This window comes from Vulpes vulpes, chromosome 3 (assembly GCF_048418805.1).
Source record: "Vulpes vulpes isolate BD-2025 chromosome 3, VulVul3, whole genome shotgun sequence".
Taxonomy (NCBI): Eukaryota; Metazoa; Chordata; class Mammalia; order Carnivora; family Canidae; genus Vulpes; species Vulpes vulpes.
The window spans coordinates 7,624,490-7,650,916 of record NC_132782.1 but is presented as its reverse complement, the minus strand read 5'-3'; the positions used below and the strand labels follow the sequence as shown (position 1 = coordinate 7,650,916).

General features: G+C 35.0%; 1 protein-coding gene across 16 annotated transcripts in view; it reads right to left on the bottom strand.

The window, feature by feature from the left end:
• The window catches only part of TANK (TRAF family member associated NFKB activator), a 94,104-nt gene that overhangs the window by 20,418 nt on the left and 47,259 nt on the right, over positions 1-26,427 (bottom strand). For 7 of the 16 annotated variants that reach the window (XM_072751717.1, XM_072751718.1, XM_025994169.2 and 4 more), the window contains 2 exons: positions 15,133-15,244; positions 13,749-13,867 (listed from right to left, as the gene is read on the bottom strand). The exons of 3 other annotated variants lie outside the window; for them this stretch is intronic. In XM_072751717.1, coding sequence (XP_072607818.1) covers positions 13,749-13,867; positions 15,133-15,244 — 231 coding nt within the window. The remainder of the gene's footprint in view (positions 1-13,748; positions 13,868-15,132; positions 15,245-26,427) is intronic. 6 more of the 16 variants (XR_012000298.1, XR_012000297.1, XM_072751719.1 and 3 more) reach the window with 1 other exon arrangement.

Here is a 26,427-nt window from a genome sequence, read left to right as displayed (position 1 = left end):
GTTCAGTGCCCAGTTCCTCATGGAGTTGTTCTTGTGTATCTCACCAGAGTTAATACTGTTAATTGTAGAGAACTGGTCTTATATACAGAAGCTGTAGCTCCCAAACTCAGGGTTTTTTTTTTTTTTTTAAATCCCTCATTCTTCTGAGCTTTCACCATAATTTTCCAAAGAAGTCTTGCTCACAATCCTATGGCTTTTCCTAAAGCTCTCCTTCTGTTCACTGCTCACTTGACAGTATTCACATTATTGACCATAATCTCCTTCTTTGAAACATTCTTTTGGCTTCCAGCATAACTTACTTAGGTTTTCTTCCTAGGTTTGATATTTTCATTGGCCCCTCTTTCAAGGCCATACATGTGGGCATTCTCTAAGGTTCAGACATGGGTACACTGTATTTCTTTCATATACCTTTATCATTCATTCTCATATCACATCTACTGAGTTTTCATTTTCTACAGTCTATGTTTTCAGACCTACCCTCTCTCGATAACCACTTTCATCTCTTGATCAATACCTTTATACTTGTTCTGTTGTCTACTATAGACCATATTTAAAAACACAACCTAGGATTAAAAAACAAAAAACAAAAAACCTGGGTGGCTCAGCGGTTGAGTGTCTGCCTTTGGCTCAGGATGTGATCCTAGCTAGGATCTGGGATCGAGTCCCACACTGGGCTCCTTACAAGGAGCCTGCTTCTCCCTCTGCCTGTCTTTGTCTCCCTCTTTGTGTCTCTCATGAATAAATAAATACAATATTTAAAAAAATGAAAAAACATAACCTAATTACCCTTTCCTTAAATACAGTTCACATTTTTTTTTTTTAAGATTTATTTATTCATGAGAGACACAGAAAGAGACGCAAGACACATGCAGAGGGCGGAGAAGCAAGCTCCATGCAAGGAACCCGATGTGGGACTCGATTCTGGGAATCAGGGATCAGGCCCCGAGCCAAAGGCAGACACTCAACCGCTGAGCCACCCAGGCATCCCTGGTTCATGTTTCTATGGAGTGTTCTCCTTAGCATCAAAAAATCTTAGGGCAAGATAAACCCTTAAAGAAAGTGAGATTAGGCTTTCCTGGAATAGTAAAATCCAAAACAAAAACTGTAGGTCTGACAACAGGCAATAAAGTGCCAAGATCTATTATTTTCTTTATATCAAAAAGGAAGATAAATTTAAAAAGTAGGGAGGAGAGAGTTTTAGATTCAGCTTTAGGAAAAAAGTTATCACTTTGTCCTCAGGACAAGAGGAGAAGAGAATGTTTAATCTGCTGCAGCAAGAAGGAAAGCAAGAGTTACTGTAGCTATTTGGCCATCCAGCAGAAGTAAATCCCAGATGACAGATTCAGGGAATATGGACAAGTCAGTGAGCTGCTGCAATATTATGTGGATGCAACGTAGAGGGAGACATACTGTTCTTAATATTAAATAGTGAAGAACAATTAGAGATAGAAATAATGTGTGTAAACCCATCCGATATGGAATTACTTAGCTGAAAACTAAGTTGGAATACAAAAATCACAGTAGCATTGCTGATAAACAAAATGGGAGAAAACAAAAGCTATCCATTTTGGGTAGACAAAAATCTTTCAGAGAAAAACTTGAGGTTTTATAACATGGCAAGACCACTTAAGTAAGCAACAGAGTTCACAGAGTGTAACATATTAGCTGCAAATGAAAAATTAAGTGAGCTCAGCCTTCCCTGTCTCTCCCCCACCAAATTCTAGAGATATCTTTAAGGGGACTACAAATCCATCTAGAAGTTGTTAAAATACAAAATTGAAAAAAAAAGCTAGCTGGAGATTCTGTGGTTAAATGAAGCTAAGTGTTGTCTGTTGATTTCAGATCCCATAATACATTTTTATGCCTTTAAAAATTATCAGAAAGAGTACACAGTATGCAGCATTTTACAGGTCGGGGTTCTGTGGAATATCCCAGGAAATGTATCAGGCACCACACTAGCTTTTAAAGGATTAGAATCAAAATTCAGTTTGTTGTAGATTTAATATACTGGGTATAGAGAAGTAACTGGGAGCAATTTATAGGTTTGTTTATTTATTTATTAAGATTTTACTTATTTATTAATGACAGACAGAGAGAGAGAGAGAGAGAGAGGGAGAGAGGCAGAGACACAGGCAGAGGGAGAAGCAGGCTCCATGTAGGGAGCCTGACGTGGGACTCGATCCCTGGTCTCCAGGATCACACACTAGGCCAGAGGCAGCACTAAACCGCTGAGCCACCCGGGCTGCCCTAGGTATTATGATTTAAAGTATAAAAATGTAACTTTTTGGGCTTGGATTTAGTTGGTGGCAACACGGCTAAATACATCAAGAAGGTCACAATCACTGGTAAATATAGGACCTGTCATGGTGCCCTCCTTGAGAAAATGATGAAGACTGAAGGACGGCTGGGTGGCTCAGTGGTTGAGTGTCTGCCTTCGGCTCAGGTCGTGATCTTGGGGTCCTGTGATTGAGCCCCCCATCAGGATCCCTGCAGGGAGCCTGCTTCTCCCTCCGCCTATGTCTCTGCCTCTCGGTGTCTCTCATGAATAAATAAATAAAATCTTTAAAAAAAGAAGAAAAAGAAAATGGTGAAGATTGAAACAGGCCAGCGTATCAAATTATACTTGCTCCTTCTATGGCAAAACCAACATGAAAACATGAGCTGTGGGTATCTGGCATTGTGGTTTCTGCATGAAAATAGTAGTGCCTCAACCTACAACACCACATCTGCCATCACAGTAAAGTCTGTTGACTGAAGGAGTTAAAAGACCAGTAGAAGCTCCACCATTTAAAACACTGTTAGCTTATAATAAATGGGTTAATTTATGTAACAACAGAATAAAGGATAAAGCTGTAGAATAATTATTTAAGAAAGGACTGAACAAACTATATGACTTCTATGCATAAATAAGGGTTCCTGAGGAGATGTTAGAGTATTCTTAGAGCATGATATGATTTCAACAGAAGGAAAAGTGAAAAAGGCAGTATTTTTCTGAAAGAAAATTATAATCTGGTAAAAACTAGTTATCAAAATATGGCTCAGTATCCCTGACGTCCTGAAATCCTTTCAAGGGATCCACTGTTGGGAGAGAAATCTCCTTGGGTCCTGAGTGTTCCTGTACATTTTTGCTGTATGCCAAGAATACAAGTCTCTTTACCTGGGATATTTCTCGGGACTGTGTTTGCAGGGGGCAAACCTGAAAGATAATGTCTCCCTTGGACAAGGAGCAGGCTGCTAACTGCTTGCTATAAAATGATAGATCTCCTAAGCTCAGTGTTCCTCACCTTTAAGGCAACCCACCGCATATACAAGCATCCATCTGGGTCTTACTGCATTACCCTTCCCCCTCTACAGGAGGGACCAAAGCAAATAATGCTTTTGCTTGCTGTGATGTGTATAATGAGATTTTTTTTTTTTTTTCCTGATTCTAGAGTCTTCTTATAGCATCCCTGAAGCACTAAGTGGCTAACTTACTAGCTTGTAAGTAGGGTAAAAATCAAATCCCTGACGCTGAAATCCATGGAGTCAACTATTATAACATTATTAGATATTATTATTCTCTTTTTTCTTTTTCTTTTTCTCTCTTTTTCTCTCCCTTGGCATTTATACTGATGATGCAAAAACAATAGTGAGTGAAACTGCTGGCACCTGAGTATGATCAAGGCCATGGTACCAAACTTGAGTTACCATACTCTTAATGCCACACATTTGGGGCAGCCCAGATGGCTCAGCAGTTTAGCAATAACTTCAGTCCAGGGCCTGATCCTGGAGACCTGGGATCGAGTCCCATGTCAGACTCCCTGCATGGAGCCTGCTTCTCCCTCTGCCTGTGTCTCTGCCTCTCTCTCTCTGTCTCTCATGAATAAATACATAAAATCTTAAAAAAAAAAAAAAAGCCACATATTTGGTTTAAAAAATCCCTGGGGGAGTCTTAAGATATCTCCTTGATGAGACTGTAAAAATTATGAATTTTATTAAATTTTGATCCCAAGTTGATAGCTTTTAAATATTGTGTGAGACAAAATAGGAAATACACAGAAAGGACTTCTGTTTCATACCAAAGTATAAGGGTTGTTTGGGGGAAAGCACTGGTTCAACCATTTAAGTTGCAAGATGAACTAGTCACTTTTTAAATGGAACACTATTTTCACTTGAAAGAATGACTGACATGCAAGCTATGGTTATCCATTCTTAAAAGCAAGTGAAGTTAGCTTCTAACTTTAAGGAAAACAGCTGACAAGATTTGTGGTCCATGAAAAAATTTAAGTTTTCAAGCAAAAATTAAAATCCTGGGGAATGTACACCTGTTATAGCAAGTCTGACAAATGTTCAATCTTTAAAAGACTTTTATGGTGAGATTGGTATGATGTTAGATGTGATTTTAAATACTACATCATAAGTCAATATTTGAAAGATCTGCATAGTTCAGTAAACCAATATTTTCCAAATGACCAATTCATGAAGCTACAAAATCATAGGTTAAGATAGACCACTGGCTTTTAATGCAGTAGAAAAGTTCACTGGTTTCAGTGTTTATAATGCAGTTAACACTTAAGAGACTACTACTACTTACTGAATTTTGGTATAGTACCAAAGGAGAATAGCCACAATTTCTAAAAAGGTTATTAAAATATTCTCCCCTTTCCCAACTACCTATCAGAAACCAGATTCCATATAATTCAACCAAAAACCAAAATAATCAAAAAACAACAGATCACAACATATCAAAGGCAGAAGCATTTCATAACATTGAAAAACAAATGTCAAAAAAAAAAAAAAAAGAAAAGAAAAACAAATGTCTTCAAAACAGATTTTGAGATTTTTAAGGGTGAAGATTATAAGAGAAACTAGATTCTTTTGTGGGGCTAGTCCAACCTACTGAGGTTGAAATAACAGACTTTTATGCTTGGGTCAAGAGAAACCAGGGCTGAACCGAATATACTGTTTTGTGGTCTCTGGAAAAAGGAGAAAAGGGAAAAATGGGAAATGTGAGGAAGGAGTTAAAAAGGGGGAAGGGAATGAAAGCCATCATTAGGAAGAATCAAATTTGTTTAGAAGCCAGGGAAGAGGGCAGCCCGGGTGGCTCAGCGGTTTGGCACCGCCTTCGGCCCAGGGCCTGATCCTGGAGTCCCAGGATGGAGTCCCACATCGGGCTCCCTGCATGGAGCCTGCTTCTCCCTCTGCCTGTGTCTCTGCCTCTCTCACTCTCTGTCTCCCATGAATAAATTAGAAAAAAAAAAAAAAAAAGCCAGGGAAGAAAATTTAAAAAATGATATGCCACTTCTCATTTTTTTCCCCTCAAAAATTATTTCCAGTATTATAAAAACAAAAACCCTAAAATGATGTATTGAGTTAAAAAACAGACTAAGAACAGTAAGAGGTTTGGCTGGATTAATAATTCAGATTGGGGGGGGGCAGTTGGGTGGTACAGTTGGTTAAGTGTCTCTTGTCTCTTGATTTTGGCATGGGTCATGATCTCAGGGTTGTGGGATTGAGCCCTGCACAGGGCTGTGGGATTGAGCCCTGCACAGGGCTCCATGTTCAGCAGAGTCTCCTTGAGATTCTCTCTCCCTCTGCCTCTCCTGCTTGTGCACTCTCTCTCTCTCTCTCCCTCTCTCAAATAAATAAATCATAAAAAAAAAAAAAAAAAAAGATTTGGAGGGGTGCCTGGGTGGCTCAGTAGGTTAATGCCCAACTCTTGATTTTGGCTTAGGTCATGATCTCAGGGTTTTAAGATCAAGCTCCACGCTCAGCTGGGAGTCTGCCTGAGATTCTCTTACCCTCACCCTCTCCCTCTGGCCCTCCCCACTGTGTGCTCACTCTAAAATAATAAATGAATAAGTCTTAAAAAATAATTCAGATTTGGAAGTAGTCAAAATGTCTGCAATATAAATTTCAATGTAAATATTAAGTGATTTGGATATCAACACATATTTGTTTCTTAAGTTTGTGATATATTTACTGTAACACTGGAAAAAACTCTGAGCCTTAATGAACTGGTTTTCTTCCTTCGAATTATTATTCTACCAGAGAGTCTATAAACAAAGACCAGTCTCCAAAGAGGAGTGATATAGAAATGTTAAATGTTTAAAGAAGGTATATTCAATCCAGTCTCTAGAAACAAAAATTGGAGGAATAGGACATTTGCTCTGACTGAGAAGACAGGGTAGAGTGCTTACATACATTTTTCTCTAATCCTACATAAATCCCAGCTTAGGCTGGCATGTGTCATTATATAGATAGTACAATCACTACTTTTATCTAATAAAAGATGATGAAAAGAAAGATTCATCATTTGAAGAATATAGTAACTCTTTTTTTTAAATTGAGTTATATAAGTGACTTTGTTTCAAATACTATGCATTTAGATGATGTAAGCCAAATTAGACTTTCCCACAGAAATCATTTGATAGTTCTGTATCTTGATTAATGGTCTGATTTCTAGCTTTCACTCAAATGATGAAAAATGTATTTATCATATATCTGCATATGACAATTATTTTTTAAATAAGCATGTAGATTATTTTAAATCAGTTCAGTACATCATATAGATTGGTTTTATAGTTTTTAAAAAACAGAAATTTCTAAATAAAGCAGTGTCTGCCTCTGTAATATATATCTTTAAGGTAAAACAGGTGAGTTTTTTTGGTTGTTGTTGTTGCTGTTTTTCAGTAGACTCCAGAATGGAGCCCAACCCAGGGCGTGAACTCATGACTCTGAGATCAAGAATGAGCTGATATCAAGAGTCAGATGCTTAACCAGCTGAAGCACCCAGACACCTCAAAATAAGGTATTTTGATAGAACTACATCCACATAAGTAAACAAATCTAGAATCCAGAAGAGAAATCTAGAAAGGTTTCTTTATACTTTCTAGCTAAAAAACCCCCAACCAAATTATTAATGACTCAAAATAAGGTATTTTGATAGAACTACATCCACATAAGTAAACAAATCTAGAATCTAGAAGAGAAATCTAGAAACAAATCTAGAATTTAGAAGAGAAATCTAGAAAGGCTTCTCTATACCTTCTAGCTAAAAAAACCCAACCAAATTATTAATGACTCCAGATCCTAAACTGCTAAAGGAAGAGGGGGAAAGGCTGTTGAGTTCTATTGTAAGAGCTCTTCTTGCAAAACATACTGGTTTCATACTATGGTTTTGCTGTTAGGGCAGTATTTTAAATTACAGATGGGAGACTTTATCAGCTACATTTTCACAAAATTGCTATATGTATTGACATTAATATGTCAAAGTATTCATAATACAACTGTCTACTATAAAGCTTTTATAATGCATATAAAACAAGGTACTTGAACAATATACGACAACTTGAATATATAGTTTAAGAGACCTGCAATAGAAAAAGTGAGGAGCTATAGAGGACCTAAACTCGGAGAGAAAGCCACAAGTGGGAACTGCATCTGAAATCCAATGTATATGACAAATGAACTGTTCAAGAATGGGGATGCCATCCAAAACCTAGACTCATGAAGCTAGGATTTTAAAAGTTACAGAATTCCAGAAAGTAAAGCAGGGTTAAAGTTCATATCCTGCCTGCTAAAACTACATAATCAACAACTAGAGGAATACACCGATGCCTTTCACTGAAGGACCACCCACAGAATAAAGTACCATCTACAGAATAAAGTAACAAAATGGTAGAGAGCATTCTGTCTTCTGAAGCCATGATTATGTCATTTAAAAAAGATTACAGTAAATGAAATGCTCTTTTAAAATCCTCAGTTTTAGCCCTCAGTTAATTTATGTATGTACGTATTTATGGATATATCTATGTATGTAATTTCATAGGGCTCGAATCATGACCCCAAAATCAAGAGTCTGACTGAGCCAGCCAGGCACCCCAGCTTTCAGTTTATATAATGTTAAGTTATTCTTTTTCCATTAAAATCTTGCAGGAAATTTACATATTTGTGCCCACATTACCAAAATATAAACGTATTAGAATGCGTTTTCTTTTCTCTATTTGAACTAAATGTCGAGCCCCTACTCAAGCCTAACTTCAGCTCACCAGGAATTTTAATTTTTAAATTAAGGTCCTACATGTTTTATCTGTAGCATTAAATTACAATTAGTGTTTCATTTAATCATATAATCAAGACCTTGCATCATCTTATAATGTTTGCTAATTGCTTTGGGTCTCCAAATCCTTGTTTCTCCAACTAGATTATATACAGCTCCTTAAAGGAGATGGATCTTGTCCTCCTCTTTTTTTGTATTCCTGTCACTGACTAGCAAGACTGGGGAAACAGGAATTCAAATACTTCTTATCTAAGTAACTGACAAGTGAATTTTTAGACATCAACTTTCTTCAAACATGTCGGAGCCTCTGTATAGACTAGAATTGCCAGGTATTGCACATCTTATTTCCTTAACGTTAGCACTGATGGCAGCTCCACAGCCACATCACTGTTTTACTCTTCTAAACCCACAAAATCTTTGCTGCTCCTCAAAGCTACCATCTATCTGGTTATCTAATAATCGTAATGACAGCTACATTAGAAATGTGCCAACTAACTGGAATCTTTCAATAATAACTAGATTCTTTGTATTTTTACACTTTTGCTGGAAGCATGTAAGTTAGATGAAAAAAGACACATATAAACTAGAAATATATACAGAAAATCAGAAATAAAGCATAAAATCAGCAATTTGGACACATAAACACATGAGCTCTATTTAAATAAATAGTTAGAAGTTAAAATAAACTCAGACTATACTTTGTATCCTGGATACTAGAATCTGAAATGACTTCACAACAATTAGTAATGTTGGTTTTATCTATTAAATCAAGACTTTAAGCCAGAGGGCAGGGACAATATCTCTTTGTTCTTCCAGTAGCTCGAAATGTGAGGTAGATAGTTCAGTTATGTAATGAATGAGTGAAGAAAATGTATCAACATCACCAAATTCTACGTATTCTATATTATCATCACTCTCTATATGTTTTCTTGTATCCAAACACTCTATCTAGACTTTCATGTAACATCTACAAAAACAAAAAGTAGAATCTTAGAAAGAGGAGGGCAAACAATTTTTGTCAAACCCTAGACACCTAGAATAGTATTTAGTTTGGCAATTGAAGTGCTTCTCATAAGCAGTATTATAAAAATCTCTTATTTCCAAGATCTTTTTTTTAAATTATTTTTATTTTTTTTTATTTCCAAGATCTTAAAAATGATGCAGTATATCACAATCCTGGTTTTTAAAAAGGTAAACCAAACAATACCAATTTATATTTACATTAAAAAACACAATTTGTTATTTAAATAACTGCCTCCATGACATATGTTACTATGTCTGACAATGGTGTTCTACAAACAAGAGATAGTTTTGTGAAGAGTAAGTATGTGCATTTTTGTGTTATTTGATTTTCTGCATATTTTGAAAAAAAGGTAACAATAGGCAACAGTTTCTTGATTCTCTAAAACACTGCTCAGCTATTCTTTGGCAAGTCTACACTCATGTTAGAATTTTTGAAATTGTTCTTAGGTTGAGAAGCTATGACATTTCTTTCTTCTGAGATTAACAGTGATAGGAGTCAGGAGATTAAATTTACTATTAAATTCTGCCAAGGTCCTCTACTTTTCACTAGTACTTATCATATTAATTAAACATTATGCCCCATGCCCCTGATCTCTGGTACCCTCTTCTGTACACCACAATCTACAATCCCACAATGCTTTAAAAACACATCTGAGGAGCTTATTTCTTTGCCTCTGGAGCACCTCATAACTTAATTCTAATGAGCAGAACAAAGCAGAAGTGAAGGTATGTGATTTTGAGAGACTAGGTCCTATAAAGCACTGTGGCTTCCTTCACTCTCTCTCTTGAATCTCTTACTTTTTACTTTGAGGAAGTTATTGGCCAGGTTGTGAGGTAAGGCCCATATGGAGAAGTCTTCTACCAACAGTCATGTGAGTGAGCCATCCTGGGCATGGATCCTCCAACCACACAAACCCTTTAGATGACTGAAGCCTTTGCCCACGTCCTGACTAATCACAAGAGATCTTGAACCAGAACCACCTAGCTAAGTGACTCCTAAATTTCTGACCCACGGACACTGAGATAATAAATATTTGTTGTTTTAAGCAGTTAAGTTTGGGAGTAAGATTTGGGGTACTTTATTGTATGATGGATAATGGAATGACCCCTTTGCCAAAAATATCTCATCAAGAAAGACTGCAAACTTGGTGTACAAGAAGTGAAACTCAGGGGCACCTGGTGGCTCAGCTGGTCAAGAGTTCAACTCTTGATTTTGGCTCAGGCTGTGATCTCAGGTTTATGAGACTGAGCCCTATGTCAGGCTCCCCACTGCTTGGGATTCTCTCTCTCCCCCCCCCTGCTCCTTTGCTTCCCTCTAATAATAATAAAAAAATAAGTGAAATTCAGGTTTCCCATTAAACTAAGTACTTTCCCCCTAATGCTTCTAAATTATATGCAGAATACTAAGGGTCATCCATTTATATAAGCTCTGCTATCTTGACTTTAAGATTTATTTTAAGAGAGAGCGAGCATGCACGCACATGTATAGTGGGGGGATGGCGAGGGAAAGAGGGGAAGGGAGAGAGAATCTCAAGCAGACTCCCCGCTGAGTGTAGAGACCCATACAGGGTTTGATCTCAAGACCTTGAGATCATGACCTGAGCCGAAATCAAGAGCCCAACGCTTAGCCAACTGAACCACCTAGGTGCTCCTTGACTTTGTTATGCCCTTTTAGAAATCAAAGGACTCTGGCATGCTCTATGTAGGAATACCATGAACAGAGAATGAACTACAAATTCATGTTTCTCAAATTTTCTAAAAGAGCTTCTTTCTCAACATACCCTTTTCCTCCACTGTCTCATTCATCAAGACACTCAAAGCTGTCATTTGCCATAATGTCAATGGGTCTTTCCCCTGTCATATATTCTAAACAAATCCTAAACAAAATAAATAGTCTAAAGAAAACAAATTCTCAAACCATTCACCAAACAGAAGGAAAGGACTGTGGGTGGTTAGTAGCTTCCTTGTGTTATTGGTTCAAAGCATCTATTAACTTAGTTATTCATTACAGAGGGTAGGGCAACTGATTATGAATGTGGGAATGTGATTTTCTAGAAATTATTTAGTTTTTAAGAAGACTAATAAAAGTATATTGAAAATGGAAAAAAAAAACCTATAGCCTTAGCCATTTCTGCATACTGCCTTGTAGTTTTTATGTGTAGGTGCATACTTTTAGAAAATTGCAACTAATAACCAATATATTTTTTCATTTTGGAAAAATCCTGATATACCCAAAATCAAAGTTCTTTAGGAAAAGATTTTCCTTGTATTAACTAAAATTGAATTTAATTATAACTCAACAGGTATAGAATAAAATATATGCCAATTGAAAAGATTTTAATTTCAATTACTTAATTGGCCAACACTTTTCTAAATGTGGCCTAACTTTTTACAATATATAGCCGGCTCTCAAATATTCATTATTTTTTTCCCTCTATTGTCTGCCTACAAATAAAGTTATAATGGATGCAGCATTACTAATTCTTTGGAAATAAGCCATCTCTAACATAATTTCTGTTACTTATATTTATGTTAGCCCAGGTATCCAGACATATATTTTACAGACAAAGACATCTTATAAAAACAAAACAAATGGAATTTAAAAAAGAAGTCTGTTGAAGGTTCCTGTTGAGCACTTACTGACTGAAAAATAAACTCTAAAATGTTCATAAACAATGACAAATTCCCAAATATAAGATAAATTATTAACATATCTAATAGCCTTTTACACCATCCCATTTGTTCTAACCAAGACTAATCTCTGTATTTTGAACTAGAGATAGTACCTTCAAAGAAGTATTATAATAACTGGAATATAGGAATTTTGAATAAAAATTAATGGTAAATGGTAAATAATATTTAGAAGTCTCTGAAACAGTAAAGTGAAATGTAAATATTGTTTACTTAAGCACTAAATTTATAAGTCACCATTTACAGCAATTCAATTATTTTATACTATAATAGACCCAATCATAAAATCGTATTTCAGAAGTCAGAATCACTGTTTCTGAATCCTGTCTTTTGCAAAATAAATCTAAACATATTCCAGTGCAAGGGTTTCTTGTGTTTATCAGCATTTTTAGATAAATGGAAATTGTAGTGGGGGTGAAGAGCTGAATGATCCAAATAAAAAGACAAAAATGATTTTTAAAAAATGAAATGGGAGATACTTTAAAGAACTTCCCATTCTAAAATTTTTATATGATATTAAAAAAAACCAAGATAGTCTTAGTTATGAGGCTTATTGGTAACTGAATAACCTTGGCACACAAAGCTTAAATCTCCTACGTTGTCTAGAAGGAAAGAAATAAAGACAGCATTCTTGATTTAATGCTATCTTGTGGATGTTAAGAGTCCTCATTTATTGGGAGATCTTATATTATTCAAAACTGTGTCATCCTCCTAAAACCTAAGTCATTAAAAAAAATTCCTTTCTAAGCATAACATTTCAATGATTCATAAAAACATGGAGAATTATATATACCTATATATACACTACCTTGATTTAACAAGTGTTAACATTTTGCTTCAGCTCTTTTCTTTTTTTTTTTTTTTTTTTTAAGATTTTATTTATTTATTCATGATAGACATAGAGAGAGAGAGAGGCAGAGACACAGACAGAGGGAGAAGCAGGCTCCATGCATGGAGCCCAATGCAGGACTCGATCCCAGGACTCCAGGATTGCGCCCCAGGCCAAAGGCAAGCGCCAAACCGCTGAGCCACCCAGGGATCCCCCAGCTCTTTTCTTTAAAAAAAAAAAAAAAAAAAAAAAAAAGCTATAGCTACAACTGAAGCCCTCTTTACTACCTTCCCAGAGTCACTTTTTTCCCCCAACTGTAGAAGTGATCATTTTTCTAAATTTGTTAACATTCCTGTTTTTATACTTTTACTATATACTTGTGTTTTTATAAACAATGTCATATTTTATACTTTAAAAAATTTAAATAAATCATTCCCATTTTATCATTTTGTAATTTCTATTTTTTATTCAACATTGTTTCTGAAATCTAGACATACTAATATATAAATATTTAGTTAATTTTAATTTTTCTAAAATGTCTCACCATAAAGGTGTGCCATTCTGCTACTGATGTTTAAGTTGTTAAACAATGTAGCTTGAACATCCTCATACACATCTTGCAAATACAGAATGTTCCTTTTTATATTGTTTCAATGAAGACTTTCACATAAACTGGTTAGGTGAATTTTTAAACAATTTAAGCTCTGGCAATTGAAGAAAAACTAGAGTGTCATTTTCTAATCCAGAATCATCTGTGCCTTACTATCTACTAGTTAAATGTTTTATTTGTTTGTTAAATGCCTGTGATATAGAAAAGAGAGTATCAGGAAACATGAAACAAATCTAAGCATTTATTTTACTTAGAAATAATGCTTCTATTTAGAAAAATCTAAGTCATTTGTTTGTGTATAAATACAATTTGTTTAAATTCTTATGGTGGATCTACCTCAGGAAAATAAAACAAGGAAGATGTGCTATATATGTCAGCATTTGAATGTTGCTTTTTGCAGAAGCATTGAAATTGGTAGGACTGAAAAGAATCTTCACCCCTGTTCCTGCCCACTCAAATTTGATAAAATACTGACTGAATAATTCAGGAAGTCTGTGGAACCTGATTTCTCATTTCTCATTTCCTTTATGGAATAAACCAGCAGTGCAGTCTACCTTTAATTCCTTTTCTCTTGGTATTCCTGATTTTACTTTATCATGTGGCTGATCAAGAATCAAATTATTCTTCCTTGCTTCACTGTCTTCAAGCAGGGGAACATAGCCAAAACTGTTATCTGCAAGACAAAAACCTCTTGGATATAAGTAGAGAACCCCTGTTTTTAGGACCACCTGGTAAAATAAAAATAAACCAGAAACCCCAATTATAAAGATATTTTAAATTGCGAGCTTTGAAAATTCTTTAGACGATAATTACTTTGACAATTTAAATTTGCCTTTTTAGATTTTTTTCATTCCCACTAAATACACAAAACCCCCACTCCCCAAATCAGTGGTGTAAAAAATATATAGAACTTAGAAAACTAGAAGTTCTTTATAACTTAACAATAGCAATTAAACTTTTAATAAGCCATATTTCCAGGTATGTACTTCTTGTTTAAGATAATTATTTGCATAATTACTCCATACTTATTCTAGGAAAATTAGAAAATGCAGACATGCCAAAAATAAATAAATAAATAAAAACTGCCACAACTTTTATGACCTGTGAACTATTCCTGTTAACATTTTGGTTTATATTTTTATCACATTTTTTCTTTTCCTATACTTACAGATTCAAACAAAAATATTTTTTTTTTACACATAAAATTATATACATTTTTTATCCTGCTTTGTTCATTTTTCTATGTATTATATGTCTCAAGATAGTAAGTTAACATCTATAATCATCATTTTTCTTTGGCTACATAGCTGTTTGTTATATGAATAATTTAACTCTGAACATTTATTTCTAACTTTTCATCATTACAACTTTCATTGTGGGGGCAGCCCTGGTGGCTCAGTGGTTTAGTGCCACCTTGGGCCCAGGGCGTGATCCTGGAGACCCAGAATGGAGTCCCGTGTCGGGCTTCCTGCGTGGAGCCTGCTTCTCCCTCTGCCTGTGTCTCTGCCTCTCTCTGTGTCTCTCATGAATAAATAAAATCTTAAAAAAAAAAAGAAAAGAACTTTTACTGTAATAAGCTTCCTTGCATATATAATTCTGAGTTCTATAACAAATATTTTCTTATGACATATTTTTAGAGCTTGAATTTTTCATTTAAAAGGTACAGACATTTAAGAAAGCTTTTGCTATTTACTGGTAAATCGTCTTCTAGGAAGTTTCATCAACTTAGAATTCTACAATATAGTATATGTGCATGTTCATTTCCCCATAACTCTGTGCAAGTATTCATTTCTTAAATAAAAATATGTAACTGCACTACAGTTATTTAAAAATCAGAACTATTGAGAAATGATGGAGAAATAAAAAAGAAAAACTTAACTTCTACTTTTTTTTCTCCAAGAGGTTCAAGTAATACATAAAAAATTAATATGAACATACCTTGACTGGAATTCACAAGAAGCAACTGTGATTTTAGCTTGTCAATAATAGTTTGTTGAAGTGACAGCTGTTCCTGTTGCTCACGTATTCTCTGCTCATAGTTTTCAGTCTGCTGACATAAAAACCAGTTAGCCTGGTATTTACTAGCAGACGTGCATATACATTTACTGTCCATTAATTAATTATATATAGAGGTGAGTTGCTCTATTGCCATTTCTCAGGTATTGAGCACGCTGTTTGTGAACTAAAAACTGGCTTCAACAGTATATTAATAGTCATTGTAAACATCACTGATTTAAAACACTTAAAACGCTGCAAAATTTAAAAAATCATCTTAATTAGTGAAATTTCAGTTCATAGTTCTTGGTCCTTCAAGCTAGTATAAAAATTGTAATTTAGAATTCAGTCCCTAATGAAAACAACAAAAAAGCATCAATGACAAAATGCATGTTATATTGTTCTATAAAAGTATATACTAACTTATTTTTTTAAATACCTACTAACTTATAAAATGTTAAGATTTCATATCTTTTAAATAAACAGTTTTGAATTGGTATTTAGCATATAAAACCACAAAGGAAGTAGCACAACCTAAGTAGCATTTTCCCTATGAGAAAATCAAATGAGCAAGTACAAATTATATTTATCAGAAACTTCCTTTTTCAGATTAAGTTTTAAGAAGTCAGGAGAATATGTGGTTTATCCTTACTGGATATCTTTAATATCATAATTTCCCTTATATTTTTAATCCATTCATCTTGCTATTTTATTGCAATGGCTGTGAGAATTAAGCAATGAAAGAAGATAGCAGTTTGCATTAGAAAATAACAGATGCTAACAAACCTTCAAGCAAATTTGAAAATGTTGCATTACAATTACCAAAGTTTAAATATATATTACCAATAATAGAGAATTCTTTTTTTTTTTTTTTAATTTTTATTTATTTATGATAGTCACAGAGAGAGAGAGAGGCAGAGACACAGGCAGAGGGAGAAGCAGGCTCCATGCACTGGGAGCCCGATGTGGGATTCGATCCTGGGTCTCCAGGATCGCGCCCTGGGCTAAAGGCAGGCGCCAAACCGCTGCGCCACTCAGGGATCCCTAATAGAGAATTCTTTATCAATTTTTATCACTGGTGCAACAATAAATGACTAAACTGTAAACTCTCTGAATGTAAAATAAGATCCTAATAATCTTGGAATGTCTTCAGTAGATACTAAAGAATTTGATTTTGAGGGGTACCTGGGTGGCTCAGTCAGTTAAGCGTCTGCCTTCAGCTCAGGTCATGATCCCAGGACCAGAATGGAGCCCCACATCGAGCTCCCTGCTTAGCAGAGGGCCTGCTTTTCCCTCTCCCTCTTCCATCCCCCTGCTTGTACTCTCTTTAATAAATAAATAACATCTTTAAAATTTTTTGATTTTGTTGTATTTTTTTATTTTGTTATATTTTTATCAATGTTCAAAATTAGTGAAATTATTATTTTCAGAGACCAATAAGCTTAAAGTACATTATAAGTTACACAGCTCTTCCTAGATTCCCAAAATAAATTAGCTTAGGAAATTAAAAAGTATATATTTAATTTATTTGAGAAAGAGAGAGAGAGAACAATGGAGGGGTGGGGGGAGGGGCAGAGGGAGAGGGAGAAGCAGACTCCCTGTGAGTAGACAGCCCAACATGGGGCTTGATCCTGGGACTACAGGATCATGATCTGAGCTGAAGGCAGATGCTTAACTGACTGAGCCACCAGGTGCCCCTAGTTTAGGACATTAAAGCAAAATACAACATTTTCCCAAATAAAGGGTGAAATTTTATATGTAATACACTTCAAACAATAATTAACAGAGCTGATAACTCAAGTGGTTTGTTATCTTTGCATTATTGTCTGAGAGTAGTATTATATAACCTGATAATCCCATAGAACTTTGTGAAGTAATTTAGACATAGGAGATATTTAGTACATGCTTGTTAGGAAAAAAAAAAAAAAAAAGGAAATAAAGAATCCAGGTTAAAAAAAAAAGGAATCTAAATTCTATTAATACAAATAGAAGAATGTATGTTGTGAATCTATCTGGACCATATGATCTATAATTATGAGTCTCCAAACTAAATCTTAAATAACAGGGCCATGCCTTTCAGGACAAGACATTTTATTCTCACAAAAATCTATATCTGAACCCCTAGAGTGAGTAGGATTTAAATATCTACAGCAAATTCTGTAGCATCTTAAATTTCCCTGAGCTACACAGAGCTACCAGGCTGAGGAATCAGCAAACTTGCTGATGTTACTTCTTTTTGCTATCTACTTCTGTTTATTTAAACTTTCTCCAAAGAATTCAAAGCTCTTCATGAACACTAACCAGTAAATGCTTATTCTTTTACTATATTTTGATGGGTAAAAATATTCTACTATCCAGACATTAAGTAACCAGGACAAAAAAACCTAGCAAATTAGAGACAGGCCCAGAATAAGTGTGCAAATTATTCAAACCTTAGCCCACTGTCTATTATATATATATTTTTCCTGCCTTCATGGAAAAAAAAAAAAGGACTTGTATTTTCTTTTGGAACCAACTCAGAAGTCTTTGCCAGGTAATATTCACCTTTTAGTCTCTGGCTTAAAAACGAATAAGGCTGAAAATGTTATTTATTGGGTGGGAAAGTTTCAAGTTGAAGTTTTGAACTATTAAACTACTTAATAAAGTACTCAGTAAACTCTAGTAAACTCTATAACTTAAAAACTGATATTCTGAAAGTATAGCAGGGGAAAAAGAATAGTAATAGTCCTTGTTCTCTTACTGCTTTTTCCACATACTTACATTATAGCAATTATAATATTTTAGTCTAATTACCCATTATAGTGATTATATTTTAGTCTAATTACCTATATTTCTGATTTTGCTTTAGACTATGACCTCTTCTAGGGCAGAGGCTATTTTCTTCTGACATCTCTAAAGTATCGAGTGGCTGGTACATTTTGAGATGCTCACTATATTAGCTGAATAAAAAGGCTTTAAGTTGTTAAGTATCACAGAAACAGGCATGACTTCAGAAGTTACCTGAAAGAATGGAAAAAAGACTTTGTTTTTATTTTAAAAGGGAAACAGGAAAAATGGAGAGAGGTCAACAGGTGAATAGATAAAAGGAAATTAAGTTTGAGAAAATGGGTGCAAAAGATAGGCAATATCTGAATATTTTTTCTTGTCTTTTTTTTTTTTAAAGAGAAGTTTATACCATCAGAAAAAAGGTACTAATTCAAGAAAAGAAAATACATAATCAGAAAACAGTATAAAGATTTTGACCACAAGGCTATGAGAGGGCAAGTCCAGAAGAAGATACCGCATCCAACTGGGAAATAGCCAGTAGATTTCAATTTATTTGCTGTATTTGGAAACTGAAACAAGAAGTTTTTTTCTTTTTATTAAATGCTTTTGTTCACTGAACAGATATGAATAAACTTATAATCTGAAAAATCCTTTTAAAAGGTCAGATAATTGTTGTACTGTCACAGCATTTTTTAAAAAAACAATACAATTACAAACCAAGTGCATTCCAGCCCTATCAAAGACCCCACAAAACAGAAAAATCACTAACAACCACATTGAAAATGTACAACAGCAATGTCTTGTCAACACTTCTGTACAGAGCACAGACATGACAGCTAAAACAGACAGAAGAGAAGATGCTTTTGACAGCCAGTGTGTGTGAATGATTCTTTGAGTCAGATGGCAGCAACAAGTTACCAACTAGGAGATCTGCATGACAACTAACCATCCATCTGTATCAAACACCATCTGGCCAAGATGACTCTGGCTTCTGTGTATTTGACACTCCTTCCAATTCCAAAGACTAGCAAAACAAGTGGTCTACCAGCATCTAAAGAGGTAAGCAGGTACTTAGGTACATGTGCCCATGTGCCATAATGTACTCTGTACTCTTTCTTAGCATTCAAAAGCAAAACTTAAAACAATGCTGATCAATATAGTACACATTTTAAATTTATTGAAAATGGTTGTCCATACATGCCCTTCTCTGATCATAAACAAAGCAGAAAGCTTATCTTTAGAACTGTCCCTTTACCCAGGGAAAATTTCAATTCATCTTCAAAACTAAGGCAGCATATTCTCTATAATTTTGGATATACAGCTGCTCAAGTTTTCATGGGTTTCATAAATATTAAAAGAGTTCTATAAATTGAATTTTTTTCCTACTGCTGACACTGAAAACTGTCATTTTTCATATTTTCCAAAGTACTTATTTCCTAGATGGGTGAACAAAAGTTCAAGTGCCCTTTGTCATGGATGGTACTTGGAAAAGGTTCAAACATTATCCCTTTTCATCCTCAAGAACTAATCCAATATTCTGAAAGATACCATTTTTTCCCTCCAGGTATAAAGACAATAGGAAATTAATAAATTGAATGGGTTAAAAAAAGAATCTCAATTTAAAAACCTTTCAGACTGTTCTAAGATTAACAAAGAGAACAAAAGCTTTACAGAAGGCTACTACAAATGCTCTCAATAAGGAAGCTCCACAATTCATGAAGTAAGACAATTAAATAACTGTCCCAATACACAACACTTTGATCACAAACTATCTTATTTTGAAACTCTGGGTAAACTAAATATCAACTTCAATTTTAAGTTAAAAAAAGAGATTGTATAGGATTAGCAACTCAGAGAGCCTGGTTTATACAGCTTATTCTTCAACAATTCTCTGCTATGTTTTCTTGTAACTAGGTTACAAACCCTGCCCTCCTCTTGTCCTGGCCCCATCAAGATTTACCTAGACCTGCAATGTGACAGATCAGATTATCAATTTAATTATCTACTATTTAGTTACAGTGCCACCACCAATTTGTCAGCATGCCAAATGGTACCAATTTCTCAGCATGCTAAATGGTAAGGGATGACATTTTTATTTTATGATCTTGTGTTTTTGTTCTGATTAACTTACTTAGCCTCTGAGCTTTGTTTTGTTTTTTTTCTTTCTGAAATGAAAATGATATTTGCCTGAAGGGCTGAAGGAAATGGCATGTATAAATTATCTAGTACATAATAAGCTCTTTGCAAACGTTAGTTCCTTTCCTTTAATAATGAGCAAGATATATAATATCTGTTACGATAACATGTAGTGTATGCATCCATTAACTAAACCCCTAATTACCGCTGAACATGGATGATATGTCACCAGACTTACCACACAAATTCCCAATGCTCTAAATCAGTTTTCTCAGTCTTTCTTCTAGTTCATTGTAACCCAGGACTCAGAAGTTTCTTTTTGAGAAAGCACTGTGGTACCTCCATTGAATCAAAAACATTCTGTCAAGCAAAAAAACTAAAAACTCTGGTTGTTTAAGGTTTATAAAGAGAAAAAATAGTAAAAAATAATTAAGGAACAATTAATGGCTGTTAAAAATTACAAAAGCAGCACATTTGTTGAGAAAATGCAAAAAAACAACAAAATCACTACCACAACAAAACCCCACACATGTACAAGGCAAAAAGTCTTTTCCTTTTACTGTGACTTCCATTCCTCCTCAGAGTTAACTACTGACACTTTGGTATGCACTCTTGCAGAACTTCTGCACATGTATATACGTATCTTACTTTTTTAAAAACTGTGAACTGTTCCACAACCAAAATTTTAAACAATACAATCATCATATGATCATTTCACTGAATACTTACTATGCACCAAAATCAGAGAGCTCTATTTTATTTCATTTTAGTTCTTTAGTCTTCTATGTAGATTATTTCCCACATTTTACAGGCGAGAAAACTGAGGCACAAAGCCGTACAAAATAACCTGCCCAAAGTTTTTCAGTAAGCAGTGAGACTGGGATTCGAATCCAAGTTTGACTAACCACTGAAGCCCAGGTCTCTAAATAACCACTACGGCACATCACCTAAGTATATCCAATTCTACCAAGATCCTCTTTTTTTTTTTTTCTTTTTTCAATCCTCTTTTTTCCATATATTCTCCCCTTGAACAATCTCATCCGAAGTGGAGGTTATATACCAGACTCTCAAATTACATATTCAAAATTGATGATCTCTTCCCTCCAATTTCCCTTTCTCCCTACTCCTTCCCACCCCAGTTCCCTGCACAATCAGGTCCTTTGCACTCCTTCTCTGTACATGGTACCACTATCTATCTTTACAGATATCCACTACCTATTATCTAGAAAGCTATTAACAACCAACCATTGACATCTACTTGTTCTACAATATGTTACCAAGTGTCAATTTTAACCTTGAATCTCTTTCAAATCTATTCACGTTCTTATCCCCAGTGTAAGCCACCACCATTCAAGCCATCACAGCCTTAATAAACTACTGCAATAGCTTCATTGCTCTCCCTAAATGTATCAGCCAATCCATCTTTTAAACTGAAGCCATTATGTTTTGCAGAATGCATATGTAATCACAATACCCATTCAGTCCTCCCACTCTTCCCCCATAAATACCTTATAGGGCTTCCTACTGTTTTCAAAATACAGAACCCAAAATCCTCCATATAGCCTCTAAAGATCCTACACAGTCTTGCCCCTGATTCTTCTCATTGTTGTATTTTCCTTACACTTTCAATTCTTTGATATCAGTAAGTCTTTATAACAAAAGTCCTTATACCTGGAAAGCACCAATCCTGCCCTTTCAAAAATCACTTCATAAAGACTATCTTCTTTATCTCCTAGCTTAGGTCAAGTCCCTAACAGATGTTCTAACAGCAGTTTACTTTTCTTCCTAATACTTACCAGAGTTTGAAAATTTACATTTATGAGATTACTTGTTTAGTCTCTACTTTACTAGATGTGCCACCATTCCATGAAGCAGGGACATATATGCTTACAATTGTGGACTCAGCACTTGATACAACGTACTGAGTAGGTGCTCACAATATCTTTGAATGAACATAATTTAAACATTCCCAATTATTAACAGATCTTCTTGAACTTGTATCTTAGCATGCCTGTCTAAAAATTTTGATAGGACATATTTCTGGAAGTAAAAACCTGGAACAAAGGATGCAAATATTTTAAATTTTGATAGGTAGAAAATAAGTCTATGGCAATGTACTGACAATGTACAATAGAAGAAAATAAAACTTCCATCAGAAATGGCCAGAACCACCTTTATTCTAATACTAGTAGCTTCTGTATAAAAATACAAGCATCAACTGCTCCATTTCCATGGACACCTACACAGAGATTTTGGGGAACAAAGGGAAAAAAGAATATTAAAAAAACAAAGCCCTTCCCATTTTAAGTCAAAATAAAGGCATTTTAAAATATAGTAATACCTATAATAAAGGTATTTTATGCCTTCATACACACCTGGAAAACATATTCTAAAGCTTTTAGAGGTAACATAAGCCTGACATTTTAACACTTCAGATGGGTCAAGACTAACTCTAGGATAAAGCAGTCTGACAATACAATCTTCAATGGCTTAACATTTGTCAGAAAAATGTAAAATGTAATTTATGACAAAAAGTGCATGGCCAAATTTAGTCTTATTTGAGGAGTTCATCTTAGACTCATTTGTTAGTCAGTAAGGCTCTTTACTTAGCAAATGAGCTGGCTTTAAATATTCTGTATCCTTCACTTTTCTTAGCAGTACAAAGAAAGGAAATTTTCTTTGTAAGCACCTGAACTATCTTATAATTAAGAGATTTCTACCTTTCTATACAAGACATTGTTGATTTTCCACTTTAACCAAAAACTGGCAAGAAGAGACAAATATGTTTTATTCCACATCTTTTTTTTTTTAAGTTTATTTATTTTGAGAGACAGTGAGAGCATGATCAGAGGGAGAGGTTGATAGAGAATCTCTAGCATACTACATGCTGAGTGTGGAGCCCGACACGGGGCTTGATCTCAGAACACTGAGATCATGACCTGATGAGCCTAAACCAACAGTTGGCTGCTTAACCGAATAAGCCACCCAGGTATCCCTCCATGTATGTCTCAACAAAGGAGATTTATATTTTCTTTTTACATAATGCAAAGATCTTGGGAAAAGCAGATTAGCTGTAGGACGTTTTCTGAAACTTATTTATAAATATGGTAATCTGATTTTAAATCACAATCAATTTTAAAATTTTCAAATGTTTCAACTGTTTTACTACTGATTCTTCTCTTGGCAAGATGATCAAAGAAACAATAGAGGATACCTAAGTCTTTATGAAATATACTTGTTTTTTTCTACAGAACAGTAGCAGAAATGGGTAAGAAGCAACTTGGTATAAGCAATAAAACTGATTAAATATTTAAGTCTACATAATGGGCTTGTGTGACATTTGGAACTCTCCAGCAACATGAGCCTAGTCAGTCAAAAGATGTGGCAAAGACTGCTAATTATTCCCCCACATACATTTTTGTTTTTTTCTTTTAGTAATATAGGCTTTTACCTGGGCACATGGTCATCCAGTAGAGGATATATTTACCAGCCATATGTCTAAGTTCTGTTCACAGCAGGTCAACAGAAGTGACCTATACAAATTTTGGACTGCCTTATTAAAAAAAAGCTGTCTGCTCTTCAATGCTTCTCTGTTCTCACTGGCAGGGAAATGTTAACAAGTAGAACAGCCACTGTGATTCCAGACAGGGAAACCATATTTTAAGGATGGTAGAACTGCCTTACTATCCCTGGCTACGCATCTCTGGACTGCTGCATGAGAGGATAAACTTCTATTTATTTATAAACGTCTTATTTAAGCACAGTACTTCTTGGTCTCTTGTTAACAATAGTTTATCCTGTACAGTGACTAATTCAAGGACCAAGCCAACTCTACCACTGTTCTATATAAGAGTTTCTTCTTTTATTCTGTAAGTGTATCAAAAAGCTGTCCATGTCAGGGGCTACTGTGTTTAAAACATCCCTCTACTTTGGAAAAACCAGAAGGCCTCTTAGTATGGGTACATATGCATGCTTACACAGGCAACAAACAGAACAAGCGATCATCGGATCATGAGCCCTTTAAAATGCATGCTCTATGTTTTATTTATCTTTGAATCCCTAGCATTTATTAACTGGCATATCATAAATTGTAGTATGAATGAAAGAAATATTAGTAACTAGCATTATACTCCGGCCTCTTTTCATAAGACATGTATAAATCACAAAAGTAAGGATTCATCCAAGAAAAGAGGAGCTCAAATTAGGTTATTCATAGTAATGGGAAGAACAGTTTTAATACCTACAATGGGCTGTGATTTAGCCAGGTTAGTAAAACAAGTCTGGATTCAGGTAACCCTAGTTTCAATATACATTCTGCCACTTTGGCTGAAAAAACTTATTTCTGAGTCTCAGTTTTCTCATTTGAAAATGGGCTACCTATGTCTACTTTGCCAGGCTAGGAGGATTTACATATAAACTATGTGATACTTGTAAAATACATTCATTCAATGAATATTAATTTTTCTTTCTGTTTTATGATGTAATAAATTTAAGGATTGAATGAGGAAGAGGATGCAACTCGGTTCAGCATTATTTGGGGTTATGTGACATTTTAGTATAGTCTAGAATAAAGACTATACTGGAAGGAAAAGCTAAAAATAGTTGTGTTCTAAAAACGAGAGATTCTAATAGGATTTAATGGCATGGTGGCAAGAGTACCTCGGTATAACAATGGTAAAACTATTTTAGGGCCAGAGTTAAATAAATATACTTGATGGTCAACAGTAGGACACTAGTTCATAGAATGAGGAATCACTCTTTGAAATTTAAGTAAGGCAAATTAGGATAAATAAAGGCATTATAATTCTGCAGAGCAGTTTCTACATCTCACTCTTTTGAAATGATACAGAGAAAAAAATCAGTGGTCTGGGCATCTAGTTTAATATATCTTCCAAGTAGCAATGAGATACATTTGGGTATAGAGCTCAGAGGGCAGATATGGAGTAGGGGGATAAGTTTAGGAGTCATTGTCATAGTTATCTGAAATTATAGGAGAAAAAAAGAAGTGAAGAAAATCTTGAAAAACTAATAATACTGTCCTGGTAGTAGAGAATAAACCCACAAACAGATTAAGGAAGAGGGACTCAACAAGAAATGAGAAAAATCAGATGCTATCTGGAATGTTAAAAAAAAATGTTTTAGGGAAGAGGCAGTGCGAGAGATATAGTCAGCCATTAAATGGAATGAGGTAGCTCTATTATGTATGAATCTGAAAGACTACTGATGATTTTAGATTTAGAAAGTTATAGACATAATATTTACTGTCAGGTAGATTTTGTGTCAAATTACAGTTCCATTAGCTTTAGTATTTATTAGATACGTGGTTGTGGGCAAGTTATTTCACCTCTCTATACTTCCTTTTCTTCATCTGAAAAAAGAAAATAATACTTCCTCACAAGATTTGTATAATGATTAAATCAAATGACTGTATAAAGCACTTGGTAAACATAAGCTTTGATAAATCTTAGTGATGATGATGGTGAAGATAAAGACATTTAAAAGAATATATTTATTAGAGAGAGAGAGAATGTGTGCATGCATGTGCACACGCAGCAGGGGAGGGACCGAGGGGGAGGAAAAGTCTGAAGCAGATTCCCTGGCTGAGTGTGGAGCCAGAAGTGGGGCGTGATCTCATGACCCTGAGATCATGACCGAAGCCAAAACCAAGAGACCAATGCTTAATTGACAGCAGCACCCACACCCCAAAGTTAAAGACATTTTTGAAAATCTTAACCTTTTTCAGATTAGCACCATTCTATTTTTCAAAAAATATGATTCACATGTTCTGGAAGAATATGTATCAAAGTACTAGCAATGCTTACCCCTGTGGAGTAAGGGAGAAGACCATCACTTTATATTCTGTATATCTTGAATTACTGCATTTTTTCAATAAGCATGCGCTGCTTTTGTAATTTCAGCCAAAATACTTTAAAAAAAAAATCACTTACCTACCTTTATTTGACTTTTTCCCCTCATTAATTTCTAATACACTTGGATACCTTTGCTTGACAGGATGCTCTTAAATGGATGTAGCTCAATGACTTCCTAGAGAGGAGTCTTTTTTTTTTAAAGATGTTATTTATTTGAGAGCAAGAGAGAGAGCGCACACACGTGCCCCCACGAGCACAAGCAGGGGGTGGGGTAGAGGGAGAAGGCGAAGAAGTGGACTTCCCACTGAGCAGGGAGCCCGACGTGGTACTCGATCCCAGGACTCGAGGATCATGACCTCAGCCAAAGGCAGATGCTTAACTGATTGAGTTACCCAGGTGCCCTAAAGAGGAGTCTTAAATTGAGTCTCAAATTGTACTTTTTTACATAAAGACTAAGAGAAGAACT